The sequence below is a fragment of the Saccostrea cucullata genome, unplaced genomic scaffold (assembly GCF_032062105.1).
Source record: "Saccostrea cucullata isolate Sc308-1 unplaced genomic scaffold, CSIRO_AGI_Scuc_v1 ctg741, whole genome shotgun sequence".
In the NCBI taxonomy this organism is placed as follows: Eukaryota; Metazoa; Mollusca; class Bivalvia; order Ostreida; family Ostreidae; genus Saccostrea; species Saccostrea cuccullata.
Genome location: NW_026927006.1, coordinates 190,363 through 207,052, shown reverse-complemented (window position 1 = coordinate 207,052; position 16,690 = coordinate 190,363). Strand labels below are relative to the sequence as shown.

The following is a 16,690-nucleotide window of genomic DNA, read 5'->3' as shown; positions in this document are numbered from 1 at the left end:
CAATCTCCGTACGATAATGAGGACGCCCACTTTTTTACTGACTTAAAACATGGCCAGCGCATATTTGTCTATTGTTCTTCTTTTAAGAAGAAATAAAGAACTTTAAATTGTATTAATTTTAGATTTTTTCATTCATATGTGAATGATATCTAGTATTTGTTACGTTACATATTCTAAAACTCGCATTTTTTAAAAGTGCATACACTTTTCGATGTCTAAATCGTAAGTAATTTTCATCTTTTATAAATGTATCCAATGATTATTTAATGTTCCAATCGACAATATATTACAGTGTGATTTAAGTTTAAAATATATCTTATTCATTATCAATGAATGTGGAGAAATAATTTTAAATGGAATGTAACATCTACATACATCATTATTTTAAACTATAACATTCTGAAAAGATTTCATGACTGATTTTTTAAAAAAAAAACCAAATAACTACGTTAATTGAAATTAAGATGTTAATTCTTTTGTTCCACAATTTTTATACAAATTGTATGATTAAACATGTCATAAGATCACATCTTTTTAGAATCCATTGTAAGATACAGTTACCGTAAAACGTTTATGCATGCAGTGGCGTAGCATCGTTTTTGAAAATGGGGGGGGGGGGCAGCCAGAGAAAAAAGATTTTTACTTACCTGTAAAAAGTTGACAAGCAAAAAAAAAAAAAAAAAAAAAAAAAAAAAAAAAAAAAAGGGAAAAGTTGCCCAAAGTCGAAAATCCTATTTCTTTTTTTTGGGGGGGGTGAGGTAAACTTTTTCTCAGTGTCAACTACTTTCAGTATCAATTCTAATACTACATTTTCTGTACATCACTAAAAGTGGGGGGGCCAACCAGGCTTTCAATTAACATTTCCGATAGTATAAGTAAGGTTGGGAAAAAAAACTGGCCCCCCGGTTGCTACGCCCCTGGCATGTTTTATTCTTTTGTCATCATTTAATATTTACATTCAGTGTATTTTTCTTTATGAAATCCATTATAAATCCATGACGTTCAAATCTCTACAACACACGCGAAACCTTATTACCGCGCGTTAAAATACACAGTAGGAACTATAAGCATTTTATTACATACATGTACTTTATGAACACCAAAACGTACATTGTTTGACTAAATTCAACTTTTAATAAATTAACCCTGTTGAATTAACGTAAAAATACAACAAATGTGCATTTTAAATTAATTTGTCACTTTTCTTCCCCGCAATGTTCATTTGCGTTATTTAACTTTACGACGTCACAAACGTCACAAACGGCTCTTACGTCTATAAAGCACACCAGTTTTGAAGGGCGCTAAATTTACATCAAAGATTACCGAAATAAACAATTATGAAGATGAAAAATTAAAGAATGTAGATATAAGTATTGAATTCATATTTTGGGATGTCTTCGGTCCTATAACACACCTGGCCGTGCCGGCAAATTATCATACCACGCTAACGCGCTGTATGATAATTTGTCGGCACGGCCAGGTGTGTTATAGGACCAAAGACATCCCAAAATATGAATTCAATGCTTAAGTATAGAAAATATCAAAGTATTCAGTTTTGAAAAAAAAAAGTTGCATCAGCCGAAATATGATTAACATGGATTATGTGTCTTCTTTATTTGAAATAGTTCTGACCTCAAGTTTTGTTTTTTCTAGGTGAAAGGACCAAAATTTACATGATTAATAAATTATTCTAAAGTCAGTTTGCAAGGCAGAATAATTAGTAAAAGTCAGAAATGGGGCGGAAGCTTTTGAATGCATTATAGAAAAGTTTAATTTTGAAGAAAAATAAGAATGTGAAAAAACGGTATATACTGAAGTATTTGAGTTCTTGGCATGATTTCAATCCATTTGTTTTTTAATATTTTATTTCAATAAGTTTGCAGAGAGACGAACATGTATTCGAATAGTTTCTTAATCATTAAATTAAAACATTAAGATATTAAAATTCCGTTTTAATCATTCTAAATCTGTAGAAAGCATACAAGAATGCATCAATTCTAAATTTCATTATATTACTTTTGTATTCACAGAGATATAACAGTATAATAGAGATTCGCAGCTGTTCGAAAAATTCGTGCGATATCGCATTCCCTATTGTTTAAGTTTTCAAATCTCGTGCAACTTACAATTAAATCACATAAAACTTTAAATCACATAAAAGGATCACATAGTGATTTTATAAAAATTATATAAACAAATTATTAAGAATACTATTTTTTTGTAAGTTTCTTTATGTAACACAATATTAAAGGAAAAATAAGAAATTGCAGCAGATGACTCTTGATCGGCCATATTGCCTCGATTTTGCAAACTGTCGATCATTGACCTCTTTTAATTGCCTAGTTCATTTTAGATTGTACGGAAGCCCATTAATGCCAACCTGTATATATAAAGGAAATGCAATGTATAAAAGCAAACCTCGATATATAAAGAAATTGCGATATATATAAAGAAAACCTGGATATACATAAAGGAAATGCGATATATATATACAAAACCTGGATATATATAAAGGAAATGCGAAATATATAAACAAAACCTCGATATATATATAAAGGAAATGCGATATATATAAAGAGAAGTGAGAAATATATAAAGAAAACTTCGATATATATAAAGAGAAAAATTTCCACCGCCTGACCTTTAACATCTTAATGACCTTTATTACAACTTCGCCAACATATGATAAGCAGCTCCCGATCTAATGTTTTGATTGCGATCAGTTGGTGTGGCTGTTTCAGGATGGTATTCAGAGTGTTGTTTTCTTTCTTTATGTATCTTGATAATTATGATGATTAAAACTAAAGCTAAAAAACTGCTGCTCTTCCTATTGTGCCAAAATGATGTTGATTCTTTGAAAAAATTATGTACATTTATTTCTAAAATTAATAGTGTTGTCTGTTCCCCTTAGTTATCACCTTCTGCTTGACCCACTGTATATGTATATACTAGTATATGTTTTTTATGTTAATTTCTGTACCTCATGTACCCTTTACATGGTTTTTCAGTGAATAAATTGAAGTGAATTGAATTACATTTCAAAGACTTTAGAGACTTCTCTTAAAATGTATATTAATGTTGGAGTACGTCTTTTCAATCGAACTATAATTCAGTGTAAAAATACAAGTGTGTTTTATCATACTTTATACGTTCTTTAACGTTTTACTATGTTTTGCATGATGTATGGAGAATTTCAAATCGATTTTATTTACGACGTGGGACAAAAATCCGCAGTTTGATTATGTGAGTGTAAATATGCACTAATTCGCTTCTTTTTTTTTTATTAATTTCCAAATACTTGATATTTTTTTCACACCATTAAAGACCCTAAAATTATTACAGTATTAGTATAATTTTACTTGTCACTTTCTTCCCTCACATTCATAAGAAGTGGGTACCTTCATCCCTCCCTCTCTCCAATTCCGATATATATATTGATTATTTATTAACAATCAATGGGCATACATACTAGTTAATTATTTTTTCAATGAATTTAAGACTTCCCGTTAAACATTATTTTCATAAATTCTCGGTTGTGAAACCAAAGGTAGTACGGCTAAGTTTTTTGTAAAACAGTAAACAATGTAGCTATAGGTTGTAAAAAAGAAGTTGATCATATACATGTAAAGCCAAAAAATGCACAGAAAATACGATAGATATTATACTTATTTCATTAATATCAATAATTAAATCAAAGGCGGATCCAGGGCTAGCGCGCCGGGCGTGCGCCCCCCCCCCCCCCCCCCGTTTGAAATATTTGTATATAAAATTTATAGGTCCATGCATTATCCTAAAATCCGTACAGCGACCAGAACCCCTCTGCCTTCCACTGCTCCCCCTCCCCGTTACGAAATTCCTGGATCCGTCCCTGTAAATGCTCTTCTTCTCAATTAAATGCATTATTTTAAGTAATGTTACAATTACAGTTCGTTGATACACGTGATATATGCACGTACAAACAAATAAACACTATGATATAGCAACATTTTGCCGATTCTGGGAAAGTTATAAATGAGTACTTTATAACTGATTCCCCCCTGCCAGGGGTTAATCTGTATATAATCTTGATGGGCAGCCGAGTTCTACAGGTCACGCTGTGGAAAATTTTCTCTTTATATATATCGCATTTCTCTTTATATATATCGAGGTTTTGTTTATATATTTCGTATTTCCTTTATATATATCCAGGTTTTGTTTATATATATCGCATTTCCTTTATATATATACCAGTTTTGTTTATATATATCGCATTTCCTTTACATATATCCAGGTTTTGTTTATATATATCGCATTTCCTTTATATATACAGGTTTGCTTTTATATATAGCTTTTCCTTTATATATACAGGTTGGCACTAATGGGCTTCCGTAAGATTGGTTAGAAAAATCATATTAAAACTTTACAAATCATACAACCATATATCTCTAATTGGTATAGAATTAATATTAATTTTATTTAGATTGAAATATAGGGCAAAAAAAGAGTTATTCTTAGGATCGTACCAGGACCATCACATATTTCTGTAAACAAACATGCTAATGGCGGAGTTGCGAATCTCTGTTATTTTCAGAGACATATAAATAACATGTCCTTTGTGTCTCTGTTATTCAACAATATTTAGTTTCGAAAATCCCTCCTTTTGGTTTCGTTTTACAAGATTTTAATAAATGTTTTGCGAATTATGTGTATTGCATGCAAAATAATTTCTTAATTAGATCACTAAGCGCTGATCAATCACTATTTCTCATCATTTAATTAACGCCCTCGTGGCGATTCTTGACTGAGTCAAAAAACGGATATAGATGAACTAGATAGCTAGATATCTGACCAAATCTTTTGAAAGACAGAATGAATGCATTTAAAAATCTTCACAATAGCCGGTTATTCTTGAAGCTAGTACAGTTCTTTGTGCGATCTGGCTAAGCGCTGCATGTTTGTGCACTTCTTGAGCAAATGAAAGAATTCTAGAAGACACGGTCGTAAGTATTAAAATGTAGGCTTTTAAAAATTCATTTACTTTCATAAAGAAGCTTTCATCACGTTTTCTTTTACTCTGTTTCTTAATACATGCTGTTTTCCTGTTCCAGGACTGTAAGCTGTAGATACATGTTCAAGTATTTACTGCTATTTCTTTGCTCTTCTATCCAGGTTTCAACTATATCTTATATAAATGTACTAAGAATTTATTAATCTATCTCGCTTATATACTCATATTGAGATGCCAAAACTTGGCAGTGATAGTAAGGCGCAAAAAATGTAGTCGACTTGTACTCGGCACTTGGGAACTTTAAGCTTTGAACTCAAGTATTTCTTGTTTCTAGATCTATTGTGACACGGGACTTCGGTTTACAAATATAATAATAACAATAGAAAGAAAATAATAAAATTATTGTCATTATTCTGGCATCTTTTTATAATAATTTGCTGAGAGAAAGAAGATAGTTTGATGTTTAATCTAAAGAAAGAAATTAATCATAAGTTTCAGTATCGCTATTTTTTTTTTTAAATCAAACCTCTGTACGAAAAATAGTGCGAAAGCCCACACTCTGGAAATTCCACTGCACACCTTAATGTATTCTTTCCTATTTTATTTTTAACTTCCTTTATTCTTCGAAAAAGTTGAAACTTACCCTCCGTAACCATGACTAGTACCCGAAACAAATATACCATTCCAGGTATTTGTAAGCTATTTTTAGTTCATTAGATAGATAGGAACCTTGGTGTCATAGTAGGTAATTATTAGAGCGGAACCAATTTGTTCTGAAAGAAGACCGACTGGGGTGTATGTTATTATCTGTATTACGAGCTTCAAAATATCCCCTTCGCATAATGCTGCTTAAATCCGTTTTCTTCCGTTAAATAAAATCTCTCAATTCTTTTTCCAGGTAGGAAGAAAATTTTAAAAGTCCTGAAGCAGGTAATGAGATGTGATATTTAGAACCATTCATGGAAGAGGGCATCATGTCGTAGACCTAAGCATGTTGTTTTGCTTTGTTTGATATTCAACGTTATGTGATAAAATCGTGGATAAATTGTTCCAGGGAAAGGAAAAAAGGTAACACAATGTCTAGAAGAGATTACGCTGTAACAAAGCGAGAGGACACAGTACATTATACGGTTGAGGACATAGATGCTTGCGATGATCTTGATGATGCTTGTGAAATTGGGGAAGCCCTGGACGTCAATTTGTGGGGACTGTCTGACCTAGATAGCATCAAAGAGAGGCTGATCATGCACATAGAGAAGGAAAAAGGCAACTTCAAAACACAGGTGAGGGGATATGTGTCAAAGATTTCAATATGTAGCAACGTCATTATGACAAAAGTTTTCTGTACACATATTTATGGTTGCTTGTATTACACCAATCTTTATGTGTTTTCCTAAACTACATCAATCTATTTGTGGTTCCCTGAACTACACCAATTTATCTGTAGTTTCCTTAACTACTCCAATCTATTTGTGGTTTCCTAAACTACATCAATCTATTTGTGGTTTCCTAAACTACACCAATCTATATGTGGTTTTCTGAACTACACCAATCTGAATCTATTTGTGGTTTCTTAAACAACACCAATTTATCTGTAGTCTATCTGTGGTTCCCTGAACTACACCAATCTCAATCTATCTGTGGTTCCCTGAACTACACCAATCTCAATCTATATGTGGTTCCCTGAACTACACCAATCTCAATCTATCTATGGTTCCCTGAACTACACCTATCTCAATCTATCTGTGGTTCCCTGAACTACACCAATCTCAATCTATCTGTGGTTCCCTGAACTACACCAATCTCAATCTATCTGTGGTTCCCTGAACTACACCAATCTCAATCTATCTGTGGTTCCCTGAACTACACCAATCTCAATCTATCTGTGGTTCCCTGAACTACACCAATCTCAATCTATCTGTGGTTTTCTGAACTACACCAATCTCAATCTATCTGTGGTTCCCTGAACTACACCAATCTCAATCTATCTGTGGTTCCCTGACCTACACCAATCTCAATCTATCGGTGGTTCCCTGAACTACACCAATCTCAATCTATCTGTGGTTCCCTGGACTACACCAATCTATTTGTTGTTTCTTAAACTACGTTCCAGTTTTGCAAGGTATTTTATTGAAAAAATGCTCAGTGTGTGTCAAAAAGAGACAAAGTGTTAAAGTCCCATTTAATAACTGATTGCATCTGCATATGCAAACATTTTGGCAACATCATAAGAAACAACAGTAAAAAAAAAAATTAAATTAAGGGCACAGAGGCTGTACATTTAAAAAAAATCAATCAAAAAATTACATGTGTACCCCTGCAAATATTTTAGACATTATACAATATTACATACAACACTGACGTAAAAATTTAAGCCGCAAACAGACTGTTCAATTTAAGTTTCCTCAACAATGACTTTCATTTCATCAAAAAACATTAACATTATTTAATGACCTCAAAGCCTTATTGACAGATTATCGTCTAAATCTCAGGACAGCAATCTGTGTCTATAGTAATTTAATATCGTCCATAGTGTGTTCAAAGTAAATAATAAATATTTAATGAGGAAATGTTTGTCTATCTTCTTAACTACTTTTAAAGAGGTAAGGAATGTTGTTGAATTTTTAAAAATCCCGACACATCATCGGTAAAAGATTCGCAAATCGATGTTTCGTTTACATCCCTTTTTTAACATTTTTTTTACAAATATAACCCCTCCCTCTCCCATCAATTAAGCAAAAGTTAAAATACTTTCTTTCAAAATGCATAGTTGTTTCTAAAGCAATTGGACCTTACTTCGAGATTGACTTCCATGCTACAATGAAGGTTTACTGAATTTAGTCTGTAAGAGCACATTGTAAAAAATACTTATTTAAAACTCAAAATTATATATGATGCTAACATCCCCTTTTAAAAATTAGACATGATCTATGATTCTGTTGTAATTAAAAGGTTTTGTTTTATTGCTATGTTTCGAGGTTAATACAATAGTTAACTTTTCAACTGAAGATCCTTCAGACTGAATTCTTTCGCGGTTCGTTGGTAATTTCTATCAAGAACATAATACAGTACAGGATCACGATGACATTTTAAAAGCAGCGGATATTATTGTGAAGAAGTCCATTATAATACACAAAGGCTTGCTGCATTATCATTGTTAAGATTTAAACCTCCCGAAGTAACATTAAGGACCAAGTTGAAGAGACACGATATCTTGAATTAAATAATGGTGTGGAATTGCTTAATTGAAATCATTTTTATAACATCATTTCCCACCAAAAAAACCATGTTCAAGATAGACTTCTGAGTGTTTAACACCCTTTCTTTGAAAATTTAGTAAAACCTTTAATGTTAAAGGCAATAAAAAGACTGAATCACATCCTTCTTGAAATATTAAGCATTTTAAATATGTTCACGTCTATAACTTAACTTTTTTAATTCTATTGTTAAGGGATTTTTATTAAATTTTCTTATCCTTTTATCCATTTGTCAATTCATTTTAATGATAAAAAAAGAAATCTCGAAACACTGGTAGTCGAAGAGTTCGTATTCTGTGGTATTTGTACGGAGTAAGATTAATTTGTCGTTCTAGAAATCTACAGTACATTGCTGAAGTAGATATGAATTCAACAATTCTGATTATAGTGATTAGTCGATATTAATTGAACACTTTATTTTGCATTTACCTTCCCCACAAAAGTGAACAATATTGATTTATATTCATCAATAATTTGTTGTCTTTCAACATTTGTCTTAAGAGGAAAGAGGTTAAATACTGAGTACCCTGTGTTGCAAATGGTGAAAAACATTTTTGCTCAATACACGAATTGCATGACGTATCTCCAAAAGCTGTATTCAAAATTGATGCATAGACACACGTGTTAAGAATATTATGCTCGAAAAAATTAATAAAGATGATAACATAGTGTGATGATTGTGTAAATAAAATTTTTCATATTTTAATCATTTTCTACTTTTTTTGTAGATATTTGATAAACTTATGGAAATTTTTCGGGAAGATGAGCGAAAACGACAAAAAATACTTGAACTGTTAAAGACAATCCAAGGGACATTAAAGAAATTTGAAGTGCCAGAGGTTCCGAGCCAGCAACGCAAAAGGGGTAGCACAGCGTTGGAGGAACTTCTGGTGACGGAGGGGGCGACGAAAAGTTTCGAAATTGACTTCAATCAAAGGATCTCACAAATCCAAACAGGAGAATGCATTATTGTTGTGTCAGGTAAAATAAAACAAGGTGGGGAGGTGGTTGTCCTAAGTCACATCACAATGTTCAAGATTATGTCCACAGCATATAACGTTAAATAAACTGTTTTTATATATCGAATGCGTAGCTCTTTATTTTGTTTATACATAACTGACTTAAAATTAAGAAATTCACATTAGTTTTAATTCTTCCTTTAAACACTCGATGGCTCTAAGGTAATAAAAATCCCCTTTCTAAATGTCCATCAAATCAAATATTGACATGATGAATATTTTAAATATTGGAGCTGCAAACCTTCAGATAGCATCTACATTGTAATTGAACACTTGTTTATGTATGGCTATTTGTCTGTCCCTTTCCAATGAAAATGAACAAAACGAACAGGAGTCTTAAGGTCTTAAACAGTACAAATCAGAAGGAGAGCAAACATGGACCTCCAAAACATCAGAGGTGGGATCAGGTATCATGGAGGAGTAATCGTCCCTGTCAATTGGTCACACCTTATTTGATTTTTTCGATTCTCTTTGCGAATATAATTATTTTCTTTAAACAAATTCTCTATGCCAGTAAGCATATTTAATAACATAGATTCATGTATCATCTGAGATGACCAAATTCTTATATTTTACATGAAGGCTATCATAAGTGTTTTAAGAATTTTATCACGAAATTTGGGGATATAGTTCATTTTTCTTGCATAGACTACATAGTCCTTCATTTAAATACATAGGTCAGTTTTACTTGATTGAAAAAATACTATTTTATTGTAAAAAGTTCCGTATTGTTTGTACATCGTGCTTCATGATATGGACTTCTTCTCATTCTGAATTTTTAGTCCATATCTTTCAGGTGAGACCACAGCCGGTAAGTCAAGTTTCCTTAACCTCTTTTTTGGCGAGGAAATATTACCGGTCCACCACAACCCTTGCACCTCTGTCATTACAAAAATTTCCTACGGCGTGAGCAGATTGGCTCGCATCGTTCATATGAACGGCGATACAGAAGAAATAGAGGACATTCATAAAGGAGAATTGAAGGAAAAGTTATGGTCGAAAATATTTGAAACTAATTTAGACAACAGAGAACAGACATCAAGAATAAACGAAGTTCAACTATCCTTGCCAGTGGAGAAATTGAAGGTAGGCAGGAAGAAGCTGCGTTTTGGAATTGCAGTGATGATATTGCAAAAAAATTCTTACCATCTAATAAAAAAAATGGAAGTCAGACAGTGTGATAGAAGGGTTGATATTAAAAAGACGATACTAAATTCGCCATCACCCTTTGTCTCTTTTTTAATATTCATTTTTTTTTATTTCATTAATTCTTAATGATAAATGCTTGCAAATACTCGTTTTAACAAAGAGTTTCAGTTACTTTGTAAATATACTGATGTATTTATATTTTTCAACACAGAGCGGGATTGTTTTGGTGGACTCTCCAGGAATCGGAGAAAATTCTGCCATGGATTCTGTCATCACACAATTCGTCTCAGAACACCACATCAGTGGTTTCATTTACATCATCAAGTCTGACAATGCCGGAGGTGTCGACGAGGACAGAGTACGTTTCAATAATACATAAAATAATCGACATTACACAATTCATGGGCGTCGGAAGCAAATTGGAAGTTGGGGGGCTAATCAAAAGTGCGTGGGGGGGGGGGGGGACTAAACTAACAAAAAGGTGAATCCCAATTTTTAATGCCTATGTAATGTCTATTTTTGCAAAAAGTGGGAGGGAGGCTAAAACCCCCTAGTCCCCCCCTTGGTTCCGACGCCAATGCAATTGGTGAATTGCTAGTTTAAATTTACTAGGTGATACAAGTGAAATAAGTATTTTTATGGGGGTTCGATTTTCGTTGATTTGAGGTATGTAGGGTCTCACAAATTTATGTCCACCACAAAATGTTAAAAGTATACACGCTATAACTTATGGCAGTTTTAAAAAGATTGGAAATTTATATATTTTGTTTATCAATAAAAGTTACGTAAATACTGTAAATTACTCCATGAAAATTAAACGCGTTATAAAGTTATCAAATTATAATTATTTATAACCCTGCTAGGAGAGAAATGGCTATTTTTAAATAAATCCATCATGTGACGCCGTGAAGAAAAGAAGGTAGGCCGTTTGAGATACAACTCACTTTTGACGTGGATGGCAACCGTCTTACTCTTAATGATACTTATCTTTTAATGTAATCAGTATCAACCATCTACTCTGTTATGACGCATATTAACCTTTTCTTAATAATTGTTGTCAAAATGCAACAGGTACTCGATCGTTGTCTGTGATTTCCCGTGGACATGCGTGTCTATACATAGGCCTACTGTTTACGCACGTCCTTCATCAATATTCATGAGAAGACGGATTTCTTAATTGCCAGATTTTGGTTAATTGTTTTGCTATTACAACGACGTCTATAGTAAAATTTTGTGGAAAGTATTATTTTTTCATTACACTCCATGTGTTTCAAATCATTAATCATTTTGTTTCACACAAAATTCGGCGTTCATATAGCGTGTATGACTTTAAATATCATTAGCATACTATTATCAGACTCAACAATTCTTTACCCATGAAATCATATCCCCACGAATTCATAGTTTATCTTCAAACCTAAAACCGCGAAAATTTAAAACCCTGAAAATATTTCATTTTACAGTTGTTAAGATAAAATTGATATTCAAGACTAGATAAAATCATTTTGTGTTATATTTTGTTAACATCTAAGTTTCAGAAACACTTTCATTGTTCTCATAATAGTCTTTCTTTCAATTTCAACAGCTAGGAAAATTACTCAAGGTAATCATAGACAAGCAAAAGAAGAAATCTGACGATGCTGGAACAGTTTTTGATCCAAAATGTGCAATATTTTTGTGTAATATGTGGGACAATATCAAGAAAGACGAGCAAGACAATGTGTATGAATTCATAGTCCGGAGGCTGGAAAATTACTGGCCAGGACTGGTTAGGTCCAGCGTTATCAGGTTTTCTGCAAAACGTGCCAAAGAAGAGCTGTCTGTTGATCCAGACTACATTACCAAAGATTACAAACTCTTTCTGGAGGCACTGAAAGAGTTAGTGGTCAAGGCAACTGATAAAAGAGTTAAGGCCACGTACAAGTAAGTCGGATTAATTTGTACAAATGATTTTCACATCTTGGTAGGAAAGATCTTCAAAAACTTTGAAAGTATTTGCATACAAATTAGTTTTACCTTTTACTGGTGTCTGAATCTCATGGAAAAATAACATAAAAGAAACAAAAAACCTATGTGTTTTACTGTATCAGCTGTGTACTTTTTCTAGGTGGATGGAAACAGTCTTAGTACGAAGTGTTCATCATCTTAAAACTATAGTTAAATCTGTCGATGATAATGAACAACATTTAAAAGAGAAAATGAAGCATGTTCACGAAAAGCTTCAAAGTTTAAGGCTGAAGTCACAGGAGGTGCTGAAAGATCAAAAAGCACATATAGACGCAAGTGTTAAAGAAATCTGTCAAACATTTGAAATCTTCTTGAATCAACCAGCCACACATTTCCGACTTGTTCATTGGTTGAACCAAGATTTGATAGATATTCGAGAGGATGATCCTTGGCCGGAAATTAAACAAAAAATTCATCATATACTTCTGAACAGGATAACTGATGAATTCACGAAGTGGGAGGAAGATAATAAAAAATGTCGAAAGGTCGAGCAAGAAATCTTCAACCAAATCAAATCCGAACTGCATCTTTTACAGAGTGATTTAGTGTCTATCGAAGGTGAACTGCATTCTGATTCCGATAGTGTCTCATCAGAAGAATATTATGGTTCAACAACTCGACGAAAATCATCACTCCTCTCAATAAAACTTGGGCGATGTGGAGACTATGATTTTGGAGCGTTACATGCACAGCGACTACCAGTCCGATTGGTTGGCAAATTTTTGCATCCATTGGATACTTTAGCCAAGACACTGAGACATTCTAGTTTATATGAAACTTACGAATTTGCGAGATGGAACAGGAAGAAAGAAGTGTTTCAGAAAGATCCACTCAATGTCGCCAAGCAAGTCTCCGAAAAGTTTCTTCAAAAGTTTTTGCATCCCAAAAAGGGCGAAGAAAATAAACTTCTTAACTTTGTTTCAGAAATGTTTGATCGTCCAAGAGAATTACTGGAGGTTATTGAAGAGAATATCCCTGCAATGATCCATTCCAATGAAGAATTACTAGACCATATTTCACATTGCCGCATCGATGCAAATGAATCAAGAGAAACATATGAAAAGATGATGGTAGGTTTAGAAACTTTAAAACATCAGCTTTTGGAGTATGGAACTGGACAAATTTACGTGGATGATTTTATTGGAAGGGAAATTCGTCTTCGGGACGATTATAACGACTACGGAGATTCTGGTGATTTCCGATGTTCAGCAATCATTCTAAATTGCTCGAACAACACTCGAGGAGGAGACAGACGCATCCAGAGGGGGATTTGGACTGCTCTACAAAATGCGAGTTTATACGACGAGGAGGAAAAACGTGATGAAGCAATCATCATCAAAGTCTATCTTCCTCTGGCCGGAATCTCCGAAACCTTTGCAGAAGTTACCAAATTACGGTACACACTTTTAAAAAACCGATAATCTTAATGCTCCTTTGCAATTTGTCAAGCATATAGAAAAAAGATTATGTAGAATTTTTGAAACTGTTTTCCTTATCGGTTCATTCATTCCTTTTCAAAGATCTGAAGAGGACGGCATATGATAAAACCTTTAAATAAGTTGATTTTTTTATCTTCCTTCAGATTTCTGGATCACCCATGTGTAGCAAAGTTTTTGGGTATTCACCATTCTGATTCTCCAATCCCTGCATTTGTTTATATGGATCACCTTCGAAGTCTAAAAATATATAGAGAATCGACCTTTTGCAATCTTCGAGTGGAGATTCCGAGATTTCTGGAGGAGGTGGTTTATGGCCTTGAATATCTTCACAGTAAAAAGCTTGTCCACATGGAACTATGTCAGAACACCATTACAGTATGTTTTCATTTATAGTAAGAAGAGAAGTACATATATTTGAAACATGAAAAAAGGAGATGATGAAAGTATTTTTTTTCGCATTTTGAAATTTAAATATTGTAAAGAAGTATTTTCTTTTGTTCTTGTAGGTAGACTTTGATGGGAATGTTAAACTAACCGGTGGATGTCTTCCACGTTTAGCCAGTTTCCCAATGGACAAGGAGTCTATCGTTGTGGGTGATTTTGCATACTTGTCACCGGACGTTCTGAGGGGGGAAATATATGTTGCGTGCGCAGACGTGTATGCGCTTGGTCTTCTGATTTTCGAATTGTTGCTCAATACTCGATGTTTTGACAACCAGAGAATGATGACTCTTGATTTGTTTACCAGCAAAGTGGATCCCATTGGAATGAACGATGTCATAAATAAATGCCAAGAGGTGAATATGACTGAATCAACTAAAAATCTTATTGTGTGGTGCATGGATCCATCAGCGGATAAAAGACCTCCAGTCCAAGTGATTGCAGAAAAGATGAGTGATTTTAAAACTGAACAGTGTGCACAGAATCTCAGACGTAGTGGTTTTCAAACCAGAAGACACCAGGCCGTAAAGCGTGTTCCGTCTAAACAAGCTTCTTAGCGAGATTTTGAAATATTTTTAAAGAAAAATAGATTTCCTATGAACATAGCTGACAAAATAACTACCTAATGGAGTCTCCATGAAAAAGGAATATGTCTCATCAATATTCATGACACATTTCCTTTGGTTTAATAAGTAATATTATTATTTTGTCAATTCAGTATTATACCGGTAGATAAAATGTGTGAATTATGAAAATAAAACAAAACTTTTGGGGGTTCTTTTAGCATTACCATATGATAATGAAAATAATTTTTAACCCAGTACTGCCGTTTTCAATAGCTTTTGCAAAAGAGCAGTTCTGCCGTTACCATGAAACGGTATAATTATTCTGTTGTCTTCAAACTCAAAATATTGTATACTTCGACTTTTTAAACTTGCATACGTTACCGCGGTCTGTGTGCCTTATTAAAAAAAACTTGTACCAAATATTTCAAGGTTTTTAGCAACCAAATGATATATAAATATTTAATCGTTCTGCAGTTCCATTAAAATCACTCAAGTGTTGAAGGAGAGAGAAAAAATCTATTAAATCAATGTCATGTACCGCGTAATCGATCCATTTAACCATTGATCAAAGGATCGGCAACTGCTATTGAAAACGACAGTACTGGTTCGATAAACATGTTCTAAGTCCTTGGGGTTAAAAGTTATTTCACTTCCTGGTTTAGAAGTTCTTAATGTTGGCAAGGCATGCAGAAATATCCAATACGAATGTTTATTTTCTAAATACTGTTTTAGGGGTTTAATTTTAATCCCGATTCCAAACTAATTTTGTCTCTCAACTTTTATGAGATAATTCCTCGTATTCCCTTTTGGCTAGGGTGGTAATTGAATGAGGTTGAGGGTGAAAAAGGGATTATAATTTACGAAAATAATCGCAGAATGTTTGAAAGAATACTACTGTAACATGTATTGTTATTTCTTAATAAATTGTATCACAATCACATATGGGTTTTTTTTTTTGGTATATGGAGTTTTTAAACATGTCTTTCAGCTAAAATCCGAAAGTTTTTATTACATGTATATTGCTAGGGAAAATCAAAATAACTATTAATAAATAATTTATAATTATAATTAATAAATGATTGTACACAATTTTTTTTTTATTAAATCAATATGAAATCTTACCGGGCCTTATCTAAATTTATAAAAGAAGTCCGTCTGATTATCGATGTAGGGGGTTTTTATGTAATAAACATGTAATAAGTGAACAAAAGCAACGCGTGATGAAAAATGTGAATTACATTCCAGTTTTGGAATATTGTTATTATATTATTTGACTAAGGAGTTGAATTCGAAGAATTTAGACATAAATTTTTTGACATAAACATGATCTTATTTAAAGAGTGTTACTGCATGAGAAGCCTTCCCATTTAAAATACTTTGTTGATTAAAGCCGCTTGGTCCGATTCTAATCGCTAAAAATATATATTCGTTTTTCTTCTTGAAAAATAATTGTCCATAAATTGTTTCAACTTTTGTCAAATTATATCCCCAAAGTCTTTTTCTTTTAAAAGATACCAAAATTCAAAAGTTAAAAAAAATAATTTTTGTTAGGTCACACAAAAAATACTCCTATGTTGATCATTGTTGATATTGCGTGAAATCACCTTCGAAAAATTAAATTTATCGCTTACATATTTATCTCATGAAGAACGAACCCGAGGATTTTTTTCACAACAAAGTACATGTATATATGCACACGGACAATATTTTAGCTCCTTTAAAACAATCATTTAAAATATCTGATTTTCCTTTATTCTTTAAATAAGCATATTAATATAAAAATTACTTAATTTTGAAAAGATGTATTATGACTAAGGCTTCTATT

At 32.9% G+C, this 16,690-nt stretch overlaps 1 protein-coding gene across 1 annotated transcript; it reads left to right on the top strand.

The window, feature by feature from the left end:
• Positions 1-4,961: 4,961 nt before the first annotated feature.
• LOC134273226 (uncharacterized) lies at positions 4,962-15,803 on the top strand. Its single transcript, XM_062755421.1, has 9 exons — positions 4,962-4,979; positions 5,886-6,270; positions 8,973-9,225; positions 10,060-10,349; positions 10,624-10,770; positions 11,998-12,335; positions 12,520-13,815; positions 14,002-14,233; positions 14,365-15,803. Exons 2-9 carry the CDS (start codon positions 6,064-6,066, stop codon positions 14,854-14,856), a joined length of 3,255 nt encoding a protein of 1,084 aa, XP_062611405.1. The 5' UTR covers positions 4,962-4,979; positions 5,886-6,063; the 3' UTR covers positions 14,857-15,803.
• Positions 15,804-16,690: the final 887 nt, after the last annotated feature.